At 39.3% G+C, this 19,756-nt stretch overlaps 1 protein-coding gene across 4 annotated transcripts in view; it reads left to right on the forward strand.

The window, feature by feature from the left end:
* DAB1 (DAB adaptor protein 1) overlaps positions 1 to 19,756 on the forward strand; it is a 1,277,266-nt gene that overhangs the window by 1,136,710 nt on the left and 120,800 nt on the right. For all 4 annotated transcript variants that reach the window (XM_017877258.1, XM_017877259.1, XM_017877257.1 and 1 more), the window contains one exon: positions 633 to 731. In XM_017877258.1, coding sequence (XP_017732747.1) covers positions 633 to 731 — 99 coding nt within the window. The remainder of the gene's footprint in view (positions 1 to 632; positions 732 to 19,756) is intronic.

The raw sequence follows: 19,756 nt of genomic DNA on the forward strand, positions 1-19,756 counted from the left end.
TTTTTTTTTTTTTTTTTTTTTTTGATGAATGGAATGTGAGAATGAGAGGAACAAGGGTAGTGGTAAACACAAAATGTCTTTGGATAAAATTGCAATCAATAGGCATTTAACTATGGTGATCACATTTTTTTTCCAGCAAAATGGACAGTCTAGCATTTGCTTTTATTTTCTTTCTATTATCTGAAATTGATTCATATGAAAACTTTTTCCAGAATTATGAAAAATAAAATTGTATGTAGGAATATACTTAGTGGCTCACCTTTATTTAAAAGGTTAAAACCATATCTAATATAAAACCCACAAAAGACATTAATATGAAAACCATATTGTGTCTGTCTTGGGACCCCCAATTCTGAGCTGAGCATCTAGACACCATTCTATAAAGTTCGATTAGTTAAGTGAGTGAACATTCAAACATTTCTCTATACAATGTGTTAGAAGCACTAGGACGAGCATGACCCTAAAACACCAAGAAGATGTGAGCGCACTGAGTAGAGAAATGTGGAAGTGCGAAAGGAAAGCAGTGTGCATGATTGGTGGCATTGGTTGATGGTATCTGACGTGCCTTTGGGACCAGAGAGAATTTTCAAATGAAAACACTAAAGTAAAAACCATGTTCTTCCTGTCAACAGGGCGTTGTTGCTGGCGCTCGTTCCAAAGGAGAACACAAACAGAAAATCTTTTTAACCATCTCCTTTGGAGGAATCAAAATCTTTGATGAGAAGACAGGGGTAAGTAAAGCAATCACATGGCTTTGTGAAATTGAATCCATTGACACATGTGCCCTTAAAAGCCTCTACTCTCTGGGAAGGAATCTAAAACAAGCGTACAAACACATAAAGCAACTGACAAACTTGATCAACTCTGATCATCCATCAAAGCAGGTCTCTATGCTGACTTGGCCACACTGTGACTGCACTGTGTTTCTTGTAGTGTAATGGTGATAAAAGTGTCCCACTATCCTGGTAATCTGATGGGAGATTGATGAGCTTTGAAGATCAATGTGTAATGTGACAGTTTAAGTTAAATTTCTTTGTGTGTTGGCAACTTTAATGACATGCGTCCTAGAGGGAGATACATGTACATCTTTTGACTCGGTCAAAGCATCCAGACTCTCTTGAGTTTAACCTGGAGCACCTTGCAATTGCTGTAATCAAAAAGAATAAATGGAGTTCTCAATCTTAAAAAAAGAAATCTATCACTGCACGACCAGGAAATTTAAGGGCTGATATGTTTGTTGAACCCTCCAAAGAAGTGGTTTGTGTTTTCATCAACCTTACAGCTGCAATTAACTCCCAGATTCATCCCCAGAGCTCTCCTGACACTGTCAGTCCTGTTCATTGGTGGTAAGAGGAAAATAGAAAGACCTTCTATGATCCGTTTTCCAAGAAAACAAGAGTCAAATAGACGTCTTTTTCCTTGTATTTATTCAGTGTTTTACAGCTTATAAAACACCTCCATGTATATCACCTACCATGAACTTCACAGAGGTAATTTATCAAGCACTTTATAAATAATACTTAACCATCTGAGTTACATGACCCCGGTCATTTTGCATTATTATTTTCTCTTCCTTGTTCTGACTAGTATGAAGATAACATAAGGGTAGTAAGATGATAGTTTAAATGTAAAAAATGGATTTTCTTCAGGAAAAAAAGCTATAGAAAAATTACTCCTGAATAACTAGTAATAGAATGGATATCCGTACACCCCTGATCATAACAGCATTACTTTCAGTAGCCAAAAGGTAGAAGCGACCCATGCCTGTAGATGGATGAATACAAAATGTTGTATATACAGACAGTGAAATTCTATGGAGCTCTCAAATGAAAGAAAATTCTCACATGTGCTACAATGTGTATGAGCCTTGAAGACATTATGCTGAGTGAATTAAGCCAGACACAAAAAGACAAATATTGTATGATACCATTTATATGGATTACTTAACATAGTCACAGTCATAAAGACAGAAAATAGAATGGTGATTGCCGGAGACCAGGGAAAAGAAAAAAATGAAGTGTTATTATTTAGTAGGCATGAGGTTTCAATTTGGGAAGATGGAATCTTTTGGAGATGAATGTGGTGATGGTTGCACAGAAATGTGAAGGTATTTAATGCAGCTGAACTGCATGCTGAAAAATAGTTAAAATGGTACATTGTATGTTATGTATTTTACCACAATAAAAAATAGCTAGGTGTAACTCTCATTATGGAGTACCTCCTATATACTAGACACATGTTAGTGAGTTTACATACATAATTCAGTTTCATTCTTGCAACATTCCTATGAGGTGATACTAATAGCTACTTTATCAAGTATATATTATGTGCCAGGCATTGTGGTAAGCTCTTTATAAGTACCAGGTCATTTAATCCTCACGACAACCCTAGGAGGTAGATGGTACTATTATTCTCATTTTATAGTTGAAGATAGCAAGGACAGAAAAGTTTACATAACTTGCTGGCAGTAAGGGGTGACAGAGGCAGGATTAGAACCTAGGCAGTCTGGCTCCTGAGTCCTTTTGTTTAACAATGATGCCTATTATCTCTCAAGATAAATCTTTTCTAAGTTCACCCACGTTTTGTATTCTTTTTCTTTTTTAATTAGGTTCAGGAACACATGTGCAGGTTTGTTCTATAGGTAAACTCATGTCTCAGGGTTTGTTGTACAGATTATTCTGTCAGCTAGGTACTAAGCCTAGTACCCAATAGTTATTTTTTCTCTTCCTCTCTCTCCTTCAACCCTCCACTCTCAAGTAGGCTCCAATGTCTATTGTTCCCGCCTATGTGTCCACGAGTTCTCATCATTTTGCTCCTATTTATAAGTGAGAACATGTGGTATTTGGCTTTCTGTTCCTGTATTAGTTTGTTAGGGATAATGGCCTCCAACTCCATCTACATTCCCACAAAAGATGTGGTCTCATTCCTTTTTATGACTGCATAGTACTCCATGGTGTATATATACAACATTTTCTTTGTTCAGTCAGGTGCAGCCATAAGAGGAGACATTGGAGAGCCTCTGGAAACAAACAAACAAACAAACAAACAAAACAGTTTGTTATACTCACAGGTCCTAGAGACTGGAGCACAGCACACCACACAGGGCCACATGGGAAAGACACCAGGGTGGTCAGGAGGCAAGAGACAAGGAGCAGAAGGGGGAGACCTAAGGCCACTCCTTTATTGAGATTGGCAGTCCAAGGCAAGGCAGGTCACAGCAAGTGATTGGCTAGTTTGAATCGTTTTGTCTGGCTCTAAGCTGTAGGGGTGATCCCCCTCTGCCCCGAGATAATGAAGGCAGAGGAATATTGCTTTCTGGGGTGTATGAACCAGGCAGAGGAGGGATGACTCTGGATTGGTTAGTTTGCATATCAAAGACATGTTCCTGGCTGGGTCCTTTATTATGTCTAAGAATTGAGAAACAGTCTCTCCCCAGTCAGAAAGATTTCTTAAGATGTCAAAACATCATATACAGAAAATTTAAAAGTATTTACAATACAACCCAGCATGTAGGAAGCAGAACTAGGATTTCACCTCAAGTCAACCTGAATAAAAAATCAATGCAATTTACCTCTATATTATAGAAGGTGGGCCTATCTGGGGACGCCTTGGTAGAAGGGAGTTTAGGATGAAGGCACAAGCATTGGTAGTAAAAGGGCTTGAATTCGACAGGATTACAAGCCTAATGTAAGCTTTATCTGCCTTCATAAAAATATAGCTTCAAAACCCTGGGGAGGTGGGTTCTCTGTTCTGTGAAGACCATAGTTTGGAGACCCATGCTCAGTTCTGAACTCCACATTTTAAATTGGATATAGACAAATGGAAACATATTCTTATGAGGAGGATCCAGACAAGTGGGGACCTGGAAACTACGCTGAACCAAAACTGCTTGACACAGATGTGGCTCATATGATCTTTGGGAACACAGAATATGGCGAACTCTGGGCTTGTAGTCCTCCAGCATTCTTTGTGGGAGCTTAGTAATGTGGATCAAGCCCAACTGAGAGATACTTTCACAATGATTTATATGCCCCAATATATGATATCATCTCTAGTCTCTTCCATTACCATGATACTTGGTGTGTGTAATCAAAGGGAAAAGGACAGAGGTAAAGGGTATCTGGTGTTTTATCTTGTCCGAGGGTCATGTTTTGGGCTTTGCTGTTTTATCACGGACCCCACCATCAAATAGGCTGTGCCCAGATCATTGAAGTCCTAATTACCTTGATTTTAACTAATTAGGGTAGTTTATGTTCTTTACTTTTATCTGCATCCTTACTCAAATGTGGCTAAACTGTCCCCAAAGAAAGATACCACCAAACCTTGCAGCACTATTTTTGATTATTTAGCCAGACACAAAGAGAACAACAGTAAAATCATTTCCGCCCAAAGCCATTTAGCTTTGTAGAGGACATGTTAGATCCCTAGTGGAGAATTAGGAAGGAAGTAAAGTTGAATGTTTTCTGTCTCACTTAGTCTACCCCAGTTTTGTTAGATTAACATTAGACTTCTGTAGCATCTGGCAATCTTAGCTTGTTAATATGCCTTAACAAAGGTCCTAAAAAATGGTTAAAAGGACTGAATATGTTTCACTCTGAAGTAAAGATGATAAGGGTCAGGGTACCCCATATTAATAGTTTTTCTTTTTTTGTTTTGTTTTTTTTGTTGTTGTTGGTTTGTTTGTTTTGTTTTGTTTTGTTTTGTTTTTGTTTGTTTTTGAGATGGAGTCTCACTTTGTCACCCAGGCTGGAGTGCAGTGGTGCAATCTTGGTTCACTGCAACCTCTGCCTCTCAGGTTCAAGTAATTCTCCTACCTCAACCTCCCAAGTAGCTGGGATTACAGGTGTGCGCTAGCACACCCTGCTATTTTATCTTGTATTTTAGTAAAGACAGGGTTTCACCATGTTGGCCAGGCTGGTCTCGAACTCCTGACCTGAGGTGATCCACCCCGCCCCCCCCCTTGGCCTCCCAAAAGTGTTCAGATTACAGGCGTGAGCCACCGTGCCTAGCATTAACAGTCTTTATATGAATTGTCAAGTAGGAAGAGGAGCTGACTTGCTCTGTGTGACCTCAAGGAATGGAACCAGGACTAATTGATAGAATTTTTAGGAGGTGGTTTCTGTTTATCAGTAAGAAGGCTTTTCTATCAGTCAGCAGTTAAATGGACTGCCTTTTGTGTGACAGAGTTCACCGTCACTGGGGGTATTCAAGCACCAACCATCTGATGAAATATTGTTGAAGAAAGTCAAGTAGAAGATAAAGTGCTGAACAAAGTCACATCTAAGTTGAGTTCAGAGACTAATTTTAAGATTATGTTTTCTCTCACAGTCATATCTATTGATGCTTTTTATTTGAAAAACCTCCATTGGAGATTATGAGCAGAACAGTTTACTAAACCTTAGTCATTGCCCAGCAGGGGGCTGACTCAATGTGCAGCATGGGTTGTAAATGAAGTTTTTTTTTCCATATCAAAGAAATGGAAAACTGGGTCTTGATCATTTGGAATGATAATCTTAGTTGTTTATCTCATCTGCAGTTTTTTGCTCGAGCTTGACTGCACTTTTTTTTAAAACCAAGAAAAGAAACATTTGCGGAACATGACAATAGCTAAAATCCAAAACTGTCAAAATGTTTTGATCCCAATTAAAGAGACCCTTTGCAGCAATTTACACCCTGTCTTGAATTTCAAAGAACTCCTGATCCTAATCCTTATGTGAGTAAATTTTGTTTTATCATTAGCTTGTTGCAGGGAATAAATCAATAGTGAAAGCTGTTCATACATTTAGATACCTAGATATTGCTAATATATCATGATGTTACTAGGTCTGTAGACCAGATGGATGACAAGGAAGGAGTTATGTCATCTTCAGTTTGCAGATAAGGACAGTGAGATTCTGTGAGTGTCCCTGACCTGGCTGTTGACTCAGAAGAGACTTTTCAACTCCAAGACTTTCTAGTGAACCTCACTGACTCTCTTCTCTCTCCAGTCACCATTTCAATCCATATAATTATTACGACTTTATATCATAAAAAATGATACACACTGCAGGACCCTACAAGTAAGTCTGTTTCTTAGGATGAAGGGCAGTGGTCTGCATCAACTTTTCAAGATGTTGCAACATCCTTGTTGCCACAGACACATGTGAATTTTGCTTATTCATTTGAATGAGCCAACACTTATTTAAAGCTATTAGACGCAACAATCTAAGTATGCTACGGCAATTCTATGAAGTAGATGTTATTATTATCACCATTTTGCAGATGGGAAAGCCAGGGTCCATATAATTTAAGTCACACAGCTAACAAATGGCAGAGCTTGGTAGCTTGGTCCAGAATCTCTGATACTAGTGAAGTGTTACTAATAATAGCATACCAAATTTTATAAATGATTTTATAAAATCATTTTATGCTTTGATCTATATTAGAGCAGATTCCCTATTATCTCTGTCTTATTGTCACTGTTACTCACTTTCATTCTTTCCTGAGCTTTCCTGAGTGAAGACAAAAGAGGTGGAGTTACAACTGGGGCTGCTTCATCCGTAGTTTTCTTGGATAGATAGAATGTTGACAGTATAACCCATATATGATTAGGCAGTACAGGTTGAGTATCCCTTATCTGAAATGCTGGGGACCAGAAGTGTTTCAAATTTTAGAGTTTTTCAGATGTTGGAATATTTGTATTATATATACTTAACAGTTGAGCATCCTAAATCCAAAAATCCAAAATCTGAAATGCTCCAGTGAGCATTTCCTTTGAGCATCATGTCAGAGCTCAAAAAGTTTTGGACTTGGGAGAATTTTAGGTTTCAAATTTTTGGATATGGGATACTCAACTTGTAACATATTAGATGCCTACTCTATGCCATGTGCAGCCCTGTTTCCTGAGGATTTGAAGATGAATTGGTCACTGTCCTTGCCTCTGAGATGCTCATAGTTCATTAGTGAACCCAGACTCACAGAGAGAACTAACAGCTGCCAAGATACTGGGCTACTCTCACCTCCTACCTGCTATGCCTTAGTTATTTTGTGCACATTTGCTGATTCTTAATCACGAAGTTATTTCATTTTTTATGTAGTAAGTATTACCGGGCACCAGCTATGTGTGAGTCATTGTGTGATACAGATACAAGTGTGAACAGAGTTGTCCATGTTCATAGACTGGGGTTTAACTTTGCCAAGAATGTTCCTGAAAAATTTCACTGACTTGGCAGTGGAGGAATGAGTTGGAGAGGACCAGAATAATTAAGTAAGGGAAGAGAAAACAGTATTTCTAAAGGCACAGATATATGGAAGAGAAAGATATATATGTGTATTCACTCAGGAAATAATTATTGGGTAACTTTATAAATATAGAGATAAATAAGGCCTCATCTTTGTGTTCATCGCTGTTGTCTATCTAGCTAGCACAATGACTCACACATAGCTGGTGCCCGGTAATACTTACTACACAAAAACTAAAATGACTTCATGATTAAGAATCAGCAAACGTACACAAAATGACTAAAACGTAACAGTTAGGAGGTGAGAGTGGCCTAGGATTCAATATTGTCCCTCAAAATAGATAGGTAATTGTGTTTTAAATACAGTAACTGCACTGAAATTTCAGGGCTGATTTAATAATTTATTCCTCAGTGAAAACCAGATGTCACCTTATCTGTGCCTCATCAGAAACAAGTCTGTTCTCCTTTCAGTTCAAACTGGATGTTTTGAGCAAGGTTTGGAGAGAGCAAATGAGGTTGAGAAAGGGAAATGTCTCAGGGAAGGAGATAGGAAAAAGCTGAGGAGGCTGTAGAGCATCACACTGGGACCTGGTGGTCTCTAGGACCCAGAAGTATCTGGGATGTTGCTGTCATCCTGGACAGTGAGACAGTGCACAGGACTCTCACAAGACTGGGGATAAGGGCTAGCCTGTAAACATGACAGTGTGGTTTAGAGCAGGCTTTCATGGATCTGTCTCATTTGACATCCAACAGTTCTTGGAATTTTTTATCATCCCCCTTTTATAGAAGGATCAACTAAGGTACAGGTAGGTTAAATGACTTCATGAAGTTCCACCCTGGTCATTTGACCCCCAGGCTCCACTCTGGTCACTCGAAAGAAGTTGAATTCAAATTAGAACTCTATAATACCCAAGCTTATTTTCTTTCTTTTGTTTCAGAGATTCTCAACTTGACGGTTCTGTGTCTCAAAGGAGTGGTTAGGAAATGTATGTAGGCAATTTGGTAGTCACAGCTTTTTGCAGAGGGGTTGGTAATGCAGAAATTTAATTGTTAAAAGCCAAGGCTGCTAAATAATCTGCAATATTCAGGGCAGACGCATACAGCAGAAGATATTTTCCTATGCTCTATGACTTTCTAATGTCTTCCTAGACATTCATGTAGATGAATAACCTGTTGGTAATTATGTGAATTTAAAAAGCTAACTCCATTTAGCGCATAAACAAAGTATTTTTACCCATATACATAATACTGAATTTTCCAGAAATGCAACTAGACTAAGGGAAAGATGAAATTATTTCTAGTTAACCAAAATTTTGTATCTTTTTACTAACATCTCTCCAATCTCCCCACCCAACCCTCCCTCTGATAACTACCATTCAACTCTCTGCTTTTATGAATTCAGCATATAAATGAGATCATGTAATATTTGTCTTTCTGTTCCTGGCTTATTTCACTTAATATAATGTCCCCCAGGCTCATCCATGTTCTCCAAATGACACGATTTTCTTTTTTGGGGCTTGACAGTATTTCATTGCATATATATACCACATTTTCTTTATGTATTCATTCGCTGATACCCACTTAAGTTGATTCCATTTCTTGGCTATTATGAATAATGCTACAGTGAACATGGGAGTGCAGATATCTCTTCAATACACTGATTTCATTTCTTTGGATATGTACGCAGTAGTGGGATTTCTGGGTCATATGGTAGTGTAAAGTAATTTTTCTTAATGTGTGTGTGTCTCTGTTTACTCATCCATAAGATGGAGATAATAAATGTACCTATGTCTTAGCATTGGTGAAAGATTAATTTTAGTCTTCTAAGACTTAGAATAGTGCAGAGTAAAGTAAAAAGCCCAAGGTGTTAAATAATATTACATTATTGGCTATATTGTCCTATCTCCTGTGCAGTCTTTCTATGTCCTCTGAGCAGAATTAAGAAAGCCTTTTATGATGTCCCTACTTCATCTTCTGCTTACTATATCCTAGCACATGATCATCTGTGTCATAATGAGTTGACTCACACTCCCATCAGACTACCAGCTCCACACGGTACCCTGGCTCATTTATTGTTGTGTCGGCAAGGCCTGGCATAGGAGACCCTGGCATGTGACAGAGATGCTAACTGGTCATTGAAGGTAAAAGGGAAGACATTCAGGGATGGATAGAATGAAAGAGAGAGAAGGGAGGAACAAGGAAACAATGACTACGTCAGCTTACAATGAAATGCTAATCGTCTGGCCCTGATATTGGAGCCCAAGATGCTATATACTAAAGATGCTAGTTTTGCCACGTAGACAGTAAAATATCCATGATTCAGAATTATCCAGTCATAGGATGTCAGGGATGGAAGCTCCCTTAGGCAGGAACTAACCCATGCATTTGCGAATGAAGAGATCTGAAACCCAAAGAGAAGTGAGCCATGAGATCTCCCTATAAATTATTTGCAAAAGCCTAGACTTGAACGTTGCTCTGGACAGATTTGAGTCATTTTCTGATGCTCACAAAACAGGAAGCAGGGAGGGTCCTCTTCTTTTTCCTATTTTTTAAATTTTGTCTTTCTTTAATCTACAATCTCTCCTCTCTAGACCACCCCATACTCTTTGCATATTATATTCAATGTTCAGGGCTTCCACTGGCCCATGGCTGCCCTAGATCTATTTTAATGTCAAATAGATAGAACTCTAAGGGGAAAAATTGGGTCTTTGTGTGGTTAGTGTCTTGTTGGATGATATTGGATTTTAATTTATCACAACAAAAAAAATCAATTCGTAGCTCAAAATCAACATATTTTTAGAAATTGGCACTGTCAGGAAGCTGCCTTCATGAGATAATTTATAGGACCAAGTCTGTAATTCATGACAGAAAAAAGGGATGTTCACAACACCCTGGGAAGTGAGACCATGAATGTTTTCAAGCAGATTTGGTCAACTCAGAAATGTTCTTAATGATTCCTTTTATCAGTCTTGGTCTTTAAAAAGGTATGGTGGGCCGGGTGCGGTGGCTCAAGCCTGTAATCCCAGCACTTTGGGAGGCTGAGACGGGCGGATCACGAGGTCAGGAGATCGAGACCATCCTGGCTAACACAGTGAAACCCCGTCTCTACTAACAAATACAAAATCTAGCCGGGCAAGGTGGCGGACGCCTGTAGTCCCAGCTACTCGGGAGGCTGAGGCAGGAGAATGGCGTAAACCCGGGAGGCAGAGCTTGCAGTGAGCTGAGATGTGGCCACTACACTCCAGCCTGGGCGACAGAACGAGACTCCGTCTCAAAAATAAATAAATAAATAAATAAATAAATAAAAAGGTATGGTGGTACTATTTTCTAAGCTAGTTGCTTTTACGTGCTTGGCCTTGTTTAACTGAATCCTCTAAGTGCTCAACTAAGAAGCCACTATCCCATTAGACAGATGAGAAACTGAGACCCGAGGGATTAAGCAGCTTACACAAAAACAAATATCCAGCACATTGTGGAGCTGGATACTGATCCCAATATTATATGGTGCTAAGGCCCATGTTCATTCCAGCTCCAGGCGGTCGCGTCTCACCTCTTCATGGGCATAATTAGGGCCTCTTGTAAGCAAGTGATCATTCATCTGCTCACCAGGGCAGAAGTCAGACTGCACTTAGAGTTGCCAGCATGCAGACAGGCCCTGTGACTGAAGATTTACAGTGACTATTTGGGCCTCTGAAGAGATGTGGGAGGCACTAGTTTCAAAGATCCAGAGCCTAAAATTGCTGAGTGACCTTGGGGATGGCTCATCTGCTTGCAGGCCCGTTTCCCCATCTGAAAACCAAGGGTCATATGACATATTTTTTCTTAAAGGGCCAGATGGTAAATACTTTAGGCTCTGAGGGTTATACAGAGTTTAAATAGTGCAACTATTTAATTTTGTCACTGTGGCATCAAAGTCACTGCACACGATATGTAAGCAAATGACTGTGGCTACATTCTAATAAAACTTTATTTGTAAAAATAAAGTCATCTGCTGACCCTGTTCTGGTTGATTATTAAGGATTCTTCTAATTTTCTCATTCTGATCCCATGATGGGCCCATGAGCCCTTTGGCATTAGGGGATGAAGACTAGGTGGAAAGCTATGGTTTTTTATTTCTGGATCCTTTGTTCACTGCTCTTTTGTGTCTGATTTTGGGATGAGTGATGAGTGTAGAGTGTTTTGTGTGAACTTTCAAGATAAATATTCATCACTAAAGAATTGTATTATTTATTTATTTTGATATTTGATTTTTGATTTTTGATTTTTTTTTTTGAGACTCTCACTGTTGTCTCCCAGGCTGGAGTGCCATGGCATGATCTCTGCTCGCTGCAACCTCCACCTCCCGGGTTCAAGCGATTCTCATGCCTCAGCCTCCTGTGTAGCTGGGATTACAGGCGCGTCCCACCATGCTGGCTAATTTTTGTATTTTTACCAGAGACAGGGTTTTGCCATGTTGGCCAGTCTGGTCTTGAACTCCTGACCTCAGGTGATCCACCCGCCTTGGCCTCCCAAAGTGCTGGGATTACAGGCGTGAACTACCACGCCCAGGGTATTATTTATTGCTACCATTTGTTGAGTACTGATTACCAGGCATGGTGCTAAGTACTTCACATACATTTTTGTCATTGAATTATTACAATACAACTATTAATTACATGTTTTTATCCCCATTTTACAGATGAGATGACTAAGACTCAGGAAGGTTAGGTCACTTGAACAAAACTACTCTTAAATTTTTATCTATTTATTCAAAAGCTACTTATTGAGTACCTACTGTGTGCCAGGGAGCGTTCCCCAGGATTTGGATACATTGGTGAACAAAATGAAGGTCCCCACTTTGTGGAGTTTACATTCTAAGGTGGAGAGACAGAAAAGAAAAAATAGACATACATAAATAATATAATCTGTTAGAAAATAATCAGTGTTACAGAAAAGGAAAAAAGCGAGGCAAGGTCAGGGCATTTTTCCACTGTACTTTCTTTGTCCTCATGAAAGGGCCTGTGACATGTGCGCTTTGTAAATCACAAATATTAACGTGCTCTGGGAGCTTCCTGTACCTTTGAGGGTCAACTGAGTAATGGAGAAAGACGCTTCTGAAAATTCTCATCCAAATTCCAGAGGCTGTTACACTTGATAAATCAGAGCTGTCCACTTGGGTGTCTCTGCTTTTATTTAGATGGCTGATTGCTTTATATGGGGTCTACTGCTTATTGTTTTTCTATCTCCCTCATTTGTTTTAAATTTTAATTTAAAACTCATTTTCCATGACTGTGCCGTGGTTATTTAATAGGTGCTTCTATTTTTATGAAGACACTCCTTAAGGGAGCTGTTTGTATCAAAATGATGATACTGTAATTAGGCACAGCACTGATATGAGGATTCTTTGTGCACCTCTCAAGTGCTTTGCAGAGATGGCCAGAGGTGGAGAAGCAATCATAGTTCTGGTTACAGTAAAGGAACGTGGTGTCATAGAAAGTAAGGGACTGGGTCAAAGTGAGAAGAGACTAGTGAAATTCATCTTTTGTTGGGGAGAGCTGTGTCTGAGGAAATGCAGGCTTGAACCTGGGGACAGGGTGATGGAGAGGAGCACAGGGGCTGGGTGACCAGGATGGAGCCTGGGGTCTGGGTGGCTAGTGTTGTGGACAAAGGGCTAGATTTGCCATTAGCAGGCTTGAATTTGAAGAGTTACGTAGTTAGAAGTATGCATATTGAACTGCAATGAGGAAAATGACAATGAAAACAATAGTAATGATAATGATTACGCTTACTATTTTGCCAGATCTTGCTGTAAAAGCTTGACATACGTGTCATTTCATACTTGATGAATCACTGAACCTCTTAGTAGCTCAGTGTTCTCCTTTGGACTATGAGAGCATTAATTAGCTAGCCATAACAATTTTGGAAAATAGAGGTATTATCTCTTTTTTATAGAATATGATGCCAACGTTCAGAGAGGTTCAGGGGCTTACCAAGATGTCTCAGCCAGTGAGGGGTGCCCTGTCTGCTACATTGTTTCATATCGCCCCTGTGTGCCTGCCAAAACAAAGAAATAGGTATGAGTGTATCCATTCTGTTCCAGATGTTACCTACAACAGAACGCTTCAGTGATTTATTGGCTTCCGTTCTGTACTGAAGTTACTAACTATACATACTTAATTTTCGATTCTGGAATTAATAGTGAGGTGAATTTAACACCTTCACATTTTTAGATCCTATACTCAGTCACTACTTTTTTTCTTGGAATTTTCACTGTTTTTCTTTAAAATAAGAATAGCCATGCCAAGCTGGTAGAGTCTCTGCATACTCTTCTATTTGCGATATGAAAGATTGAGAGAATTTTAACAAAGAGAAACAAAAATGCTAGACTGTACGTGACTTGAGGGCAGGGTCCATGATTTAGTCATCCTTGTATCTCCTACCTCCTGGCACATGATCAACTCCCAGTAGATATTTGTGGAATTGCACTGAATTTTTCATTGTAAAAGTCAAGAAGCCTTTGGTTCACCTCTTTGTCTAGCTATGCCTATAAACCTTTGATTGCTGTGGGTGGCATCTGAACTCTGTAAACTACCATCTCCCTGAGACAGAAAATGGCATCTCCACCACCTCTTCGGGTGGGCTGCAGTGGTACAACCCACTTTGTTCCAGCCATGTCTGTCCTTCTCAGGGTTCCTTCAATTTGTAGATGAGTAGAAGGTTGCATAAAATGTATTAAAGCTTGCATATAATGCATTAAATCTCAACCTTTGGTCATATTAATGACCTTAATGCATAGGTAACACATTTTTCCCTCATTTTTCTTTCTGTTTACCCATCCATCTAACTTGCTTTCTTCCTTTCCCTTATCCTTTTCTCCTACTTTCATGTACATGTAGTATATACTCGCCTTTTTTATTGCCATATGCATTTTACAAAGAGATTATATAATACCTACTACATATAAGATATACAGTATAACCTGCTATAGAAGAAATATAATATGCAGATTGACAGGAAAGGAAAGTAGGTACTGTGTATGGAGCACTACACTAATATTACAGTGTAAGTTCCTGACAGACAGAAACTCTGCCTGATTATCTCTGCAGCGTGTGAGTCTCACCTCTTTTCTTCATCCTGTGACCTGCCAGAGGAGGGAGCCCTCCCCAAAGTTGGGAGTTCCTTCAGGGACCTATGGGGCTGCACCTCCAAATTTTGATGCCTGTGTACCCTAGGTCCTGGAACATGTATACAGAACATGTGTAAGGATGATCTGAGGGATGAGAGGGAAAAAATTAGCCTAGCAGAGCTGCTGAGATGGTGAGAGATGAACTCGGGCATGTCGAATCTTCGGTGCTATGGCGACTGTGCTGAGTAAATTACGAACACTGACTCATTCCGTCCTCACAATCACACTATGAACTATAGATATTACTAATGCCATTCTTCCACAGAAAGCAATGAACATGAGGCATGAGGCCAGGGTTGTGGGTTGGGAGGGACAGGCATTCTGAGCACTGAGAGCAAAAGCCAGTGACTTTTGGGTTCTGACTCAAGCCTCAAGCCTCACAGTCTGTCTGATGAGCACAAAGTCAGATGCAGTATTCAGCCATTTCAGCCCTAGGCAGCTTCTGTATTATGGCTTCAGCCAGATATTTCTATGGTCATCACCCCGATTCTCAGTCCCATCTCCAGGAGCCTCATTCATATAGCTCAGGGATTTACCTGCCAGATTAGATTTGATTTCTAAAAACTATTTAGAAAATTAGGAGATTGCAAATCTGCAAGAAATTACCAGAGAAGTGTGGCCTCAATATTTAAATTAAAAATGCCAGCACCTCTAAAGACCGAGATCTGAATCTTTAATGATATCTAAGGGATGTGCAGACATTTTAAAGTTATATATTTAAAATTTTGAAATTAAAGATTTTACTGGCAATTGCCTAAACTCAAGACAGTTATAACCTCACTTTTGAGGAAAAGATAGTTCATCTTCCATATAAATGGCACCAATGAGAGTGTCTGAGACTCTGAGATACTGAGATGCATCATCTCGTGACTCTGACTGTGCTGTATGACATATTTACCCATGTGAATAGACACGCATACTCTTTCATGTTTATTTCCGTGCTGTCAGAGTCTGTGTCTATATTTTCACTCCTTTATCTGTGTCCTATGGTACAATCACCCACGCACTTAACAAAAACTTCTTCATCTGATCCAATAATAAAAGGAATCTCTTATATTTGGGAATTTTTTTTTTTTTGTAGTTTTCAAAGTACTTTCACTGTTTTCTTACAACTGATCCTCATATTAATCTTACAAGATGAATATTACACATGCAGTTTTACTGGTGGTAGACCATCTCTGCAAAGCACTTGAGAGGTGCACAAAGATTCGTCATATCAGTGCTGTGCCCAGTTAAGCTCAGAGTGCTTAACTGCTGGCCCAAAGTTACACAGTGATAGTTGATGGAGCCTGGTCCTTATGCTTTTTTCTATTTATAAAAGTATCATATATTTATTGTAGAAAATTTATAAAATACAGAAAAGCCATAAAGAAAAAAGTGCAAATTATGTGAAATCTCACCACTTAGACATAAACCCAATCAAGATTTTGTTGTATATATACCACCATTCTTCTTTACATAAAAATATTTTTTTCAAAGTTGAAATTAAACTATATATGCTGCTTTGTAACCTATTTTTTACTTACCCACATTTTTCCAATAATTAAATATTCTTCTACAACAACATTTTCAATCAACATAAAGCATTCTAGCATAGGAATATACCATAATTTAGTAAACACCATATTGTTAGCCATGCAGGTTCTATCTGTATCTTTGAGCACAGCTTTGTACACTACTGTCATTATTTCCTTCATTGAAATTCCAGGATTACTAGGTCAACATGTGTGGATATTTTTAAGGCTGTTGGTCTTTTTTTGATCAAATTATATTCTAAAAAGTTGTACTGCCAGATGTACGATGCAGTCTGTTTTACCACATATTTGCCAGCATGGAGTAGTGTCATTAAAAAAAAATTAACTTGTTGATATTAAACTTTAGTTTTAATGCCTCTGTCCTAATTTCAGAATCTGCTCATAATGGTCACTATAAGGCAGCAATACAATTGTAAAGTAGGGGTTTTATACTGATGAGACTAATGGCCCTTTGGCTTTACCTACAAATCTGAATGACGCCAAAGGATATTGAGAATTAACTGAAGTTGGATTTCTCTTAGGACTTGGCCTATCATTCCCAAGGTGTTAACTGTCTGGACTGCCAATATTCCCGTAGTCATATGTTTTCACTGGCCTATGTTCAGGGTCATATTGTTGATTCTCCATGTATGCATAAATGTCACCAAGAGGAGAAAACTTGACAATCTTTATTACTATAATTTAAGATTTCTGATCATTGACTTTCAATCAAAATAAAATATATTTATATATTCTTTTCTTTGCATAAAGCTGTAGTATCTTGGGCAAGTAATTTCACCTCTCTGAGACTAAGTTTTCTCCATTATGGGATGGAGAGGGGCATGACCCAGGCACTCTTTGGAAGTATTTTGCAAAAATTCAGGGAGAGAGAATGCACATTAAAGTTCTTGGAACTTTATAAAATTCTCCTTGATGATGCATATTATTTTTTTATAAGAAAAGAACAAAGTTAGCTTTCCACAAATATTTATTAATGAATAAGCTCCCCGTTTCTTGTTCTTCATTCTAGTAATTTTGTATAATTTATGGAGAACAGGTTTATTGAAGAAAGGGAATGCGGCCGGGCGCGGTGGCTCAAGCCTGTAATCCCAGCACTTTGGGAGGCCGAGACGGGCGGATCACGACGTCAGGAGATCGAGACCATCCTGGCTAACACGGTGAAACCCCGTCTCTACTAAAAAAATACAAAAAAAACTAGCCGGGAGAGGTGGAGGGTGCCTGTAGTCCCAGCTACTCGGGAGGCTGAGGCAGGAGAATGGCGTGAACCCAGGAGGCGGAGTTTGCAGTGAGCTGAGATCCAGCCACTGCACTCCAGCCTGGGCGACAGAGCGAGACTCCATCTCAAAAAAAAAAAAAGAAAGGGAATGTGGCCCAGATTCTGTCCAAATTTAGAATTAGTGGGATCTGAAATAATGAGATTTTTCTGTAGCCTCTTTCCGGATAGCTCTAGTATTCTCATGGCATTTATCTATTTGGTTTTCCACCTACGGTATCTCTGTTCTTGCAGTCTGGATGAGGTCTTCTAGAGAACTGAATGCACCTTAAACCTCTTGAGGTTATTTCTCTAACCTCAGAGAATTTTCTGAACTAATCTGCCTTTGCCTTTATTTCTTCTTATGAAAGTATATGAACATGTTTGGGAGAGCTAAGGCTAAATATTCCACAGGGTGTAAAATCCCATCCTTAAAAACCAGAGCTCCCATCAGCACCTTTGAGAAGTCATTTGTTTTTCCGTTGCTGATACTCTCATCTGTAAAAATAACGTTCTTCTATCAAACATTTACCGAGCATCCACTGTGTACCAGGCACTGGGATATGAAGATGAATCAGAGAAACCTCTTGCTCCACAGGCCTCATAATCTAGCAGCCGAGTAAACCACCAATTACACAACAGTGTGATAAGCAACATCTTGGTGTGGCTGCCTGTCTTCAAACTCACACGTGTGCCTCTCTCCTAATGACCTAACAAGCAAAGCACGGGGAATCATTCTCATTAAATGAGCAGATGCTGTTTAATTGATCATACAGGCGATGTTTGCAAAATAGAGGTATAATACAGAGATACTATGTAGAGAAGAAACTCACAGAACTGAAAGTATCAGAGGGACTGTGAAAATGATCTCAGCCTCATGTCTGCCTGACCCCCGACAACCAGAGAAAACCACCTTTTTTTTTTTAACCTTAAGTTTCGGGATACATGTGCAGAACATGTAGATTTGTTACATAGGTATACGTGTGCCGAGGGGGTTTGCTCCACCTACTGACCCGTCCTCTAAGTTCTCCCCCCTTGCCCACCACCTTCCTAGCCAAATGCAGAAAACTGAAACTGGGCCCCTTCCTTACACCTTATACAAAAATTAACTCAAGATGGATTAAAGATTTAAATGTAAAACCCAAAACCATAAAAACCCTAGAAGAAAACCTAGGCAATACCATTCAGAACCTAGGCATGGGCAAGGACTTCATGACGAAACACATTCAGTTCTAAAATGTGCCGTGTTTTCTTTTTTCTTTTTTCTTTTTTTTTATTCAGTGAACATTTATTAAGCAGTGTTTCTCAAGTGAAGCATAAATTAGCATTTCCAGTTGGGACAATTCCTTTTTTTGCAAGGCTGCCCCATGCACTGTAGGACATTTGGAATCCCTTCCCCCACTTCCCTGATGCCCTGTGCAGATACCTAAAGACATCTTTCATAATGACAAGCAGAAGGATACTTTTACATATTTCCAACTGTCTACCTGGTAGAAGAGTGAGGGAGTGAGGGGTCCTGGTCTTGTGTGAGAGATACTGGATAGCAAATATGTTCTTTGCACAAGTATGCTTCCTCCTTCTCCTCCTTCTCCTCCTCCTCTTCCTTCTTCTTCTTTTTAAATTTTTCTGCTTAGGACATTCTTCTCCTGTCTCCCCCTACCCACTCTCTCTTTGCCCCTTCCTTTATCTGGCTGACTCCATTTTATCCTACAGACCTCTCAGCTCAGGCACTATTTCCTCAGGAATTCTTCCCTGATTGACAAACCTAGGTTAGATGTCTCTCTTTTGCCCTTCCACACACCAGCCACTTCTATTATAGTACTTATTAAATGTGCTGTACAAGGTGAAAGCAGCCCAAATGCCCATGGATAGATGAGTAAACAAAATGTGCTATACATACACAATGGAATCCTATTCACCCATAAGAGGGAAAGAAATTCTGACACATGCCTCATTATGGATGAATCTTGAAGACATTCTGCTAAGTGAACCAGTCACAAAAGGGACAAATATTATATGATTCTTCTTATATGAGGTTCCTATGGTAGTCAAACTCACAGAGACAGAAAGTGGAATGATGGTTCAGGGACTGCAGGGAGGAGGGAATGGGAGTTAGTGTTTAACAGGTGCAGAGTTTCAGTTTGGGAAGATGGAAAAGTTTAATGGATGGATGGTGGTGATGGTTGCACAACAATGTGAATGTACTTAATGCCACTGAACTGTACACTTAAAATGGTAAAAATGGTCAATCTTAGGTGTATTTTACTGCAATAAAAAATGTGTTCTAATTGAGTATTTAATGGCAGCATACCTTCCTATGATTTAAGATTCCTTGAAATCAGGAGCACTGGTTTTCAACAGTGTTCACAGTACTAAACCCATACCTTGTAGATAGAAGGTGCTCACTTAAAACAATTATGTTGAATAAATGAATGAATGTAAAACTGATCTCATTTCATTATATCAGACTAATGTATTTCTTAAATCCTAGCACGTTGGGAGGCTGAGACGGGCGGATCACGAGGTCAGGAGATCCAGACCATCCTGGCTAACACGGTGAAACCCCGTCTCTACTAAAAAATAC

The sequence above is a fragment of the Rhinopithecus bieti genome, unplaced genomic scaffold, assembly GCF_001698545.2.
Source record: "Rhinopithecus bieti isolate Rb0 unplaced genomic scaffold, ASM169854v2 scaffold_6380, whole genome shotgun sequence".
Classification (NCBI taxonomy): Eukaryota; Metazoa; Chordata; class Mammalia; order Primates; family Cercopithecidae; genus Rhinopithecus; species Rhinopithecus bieti.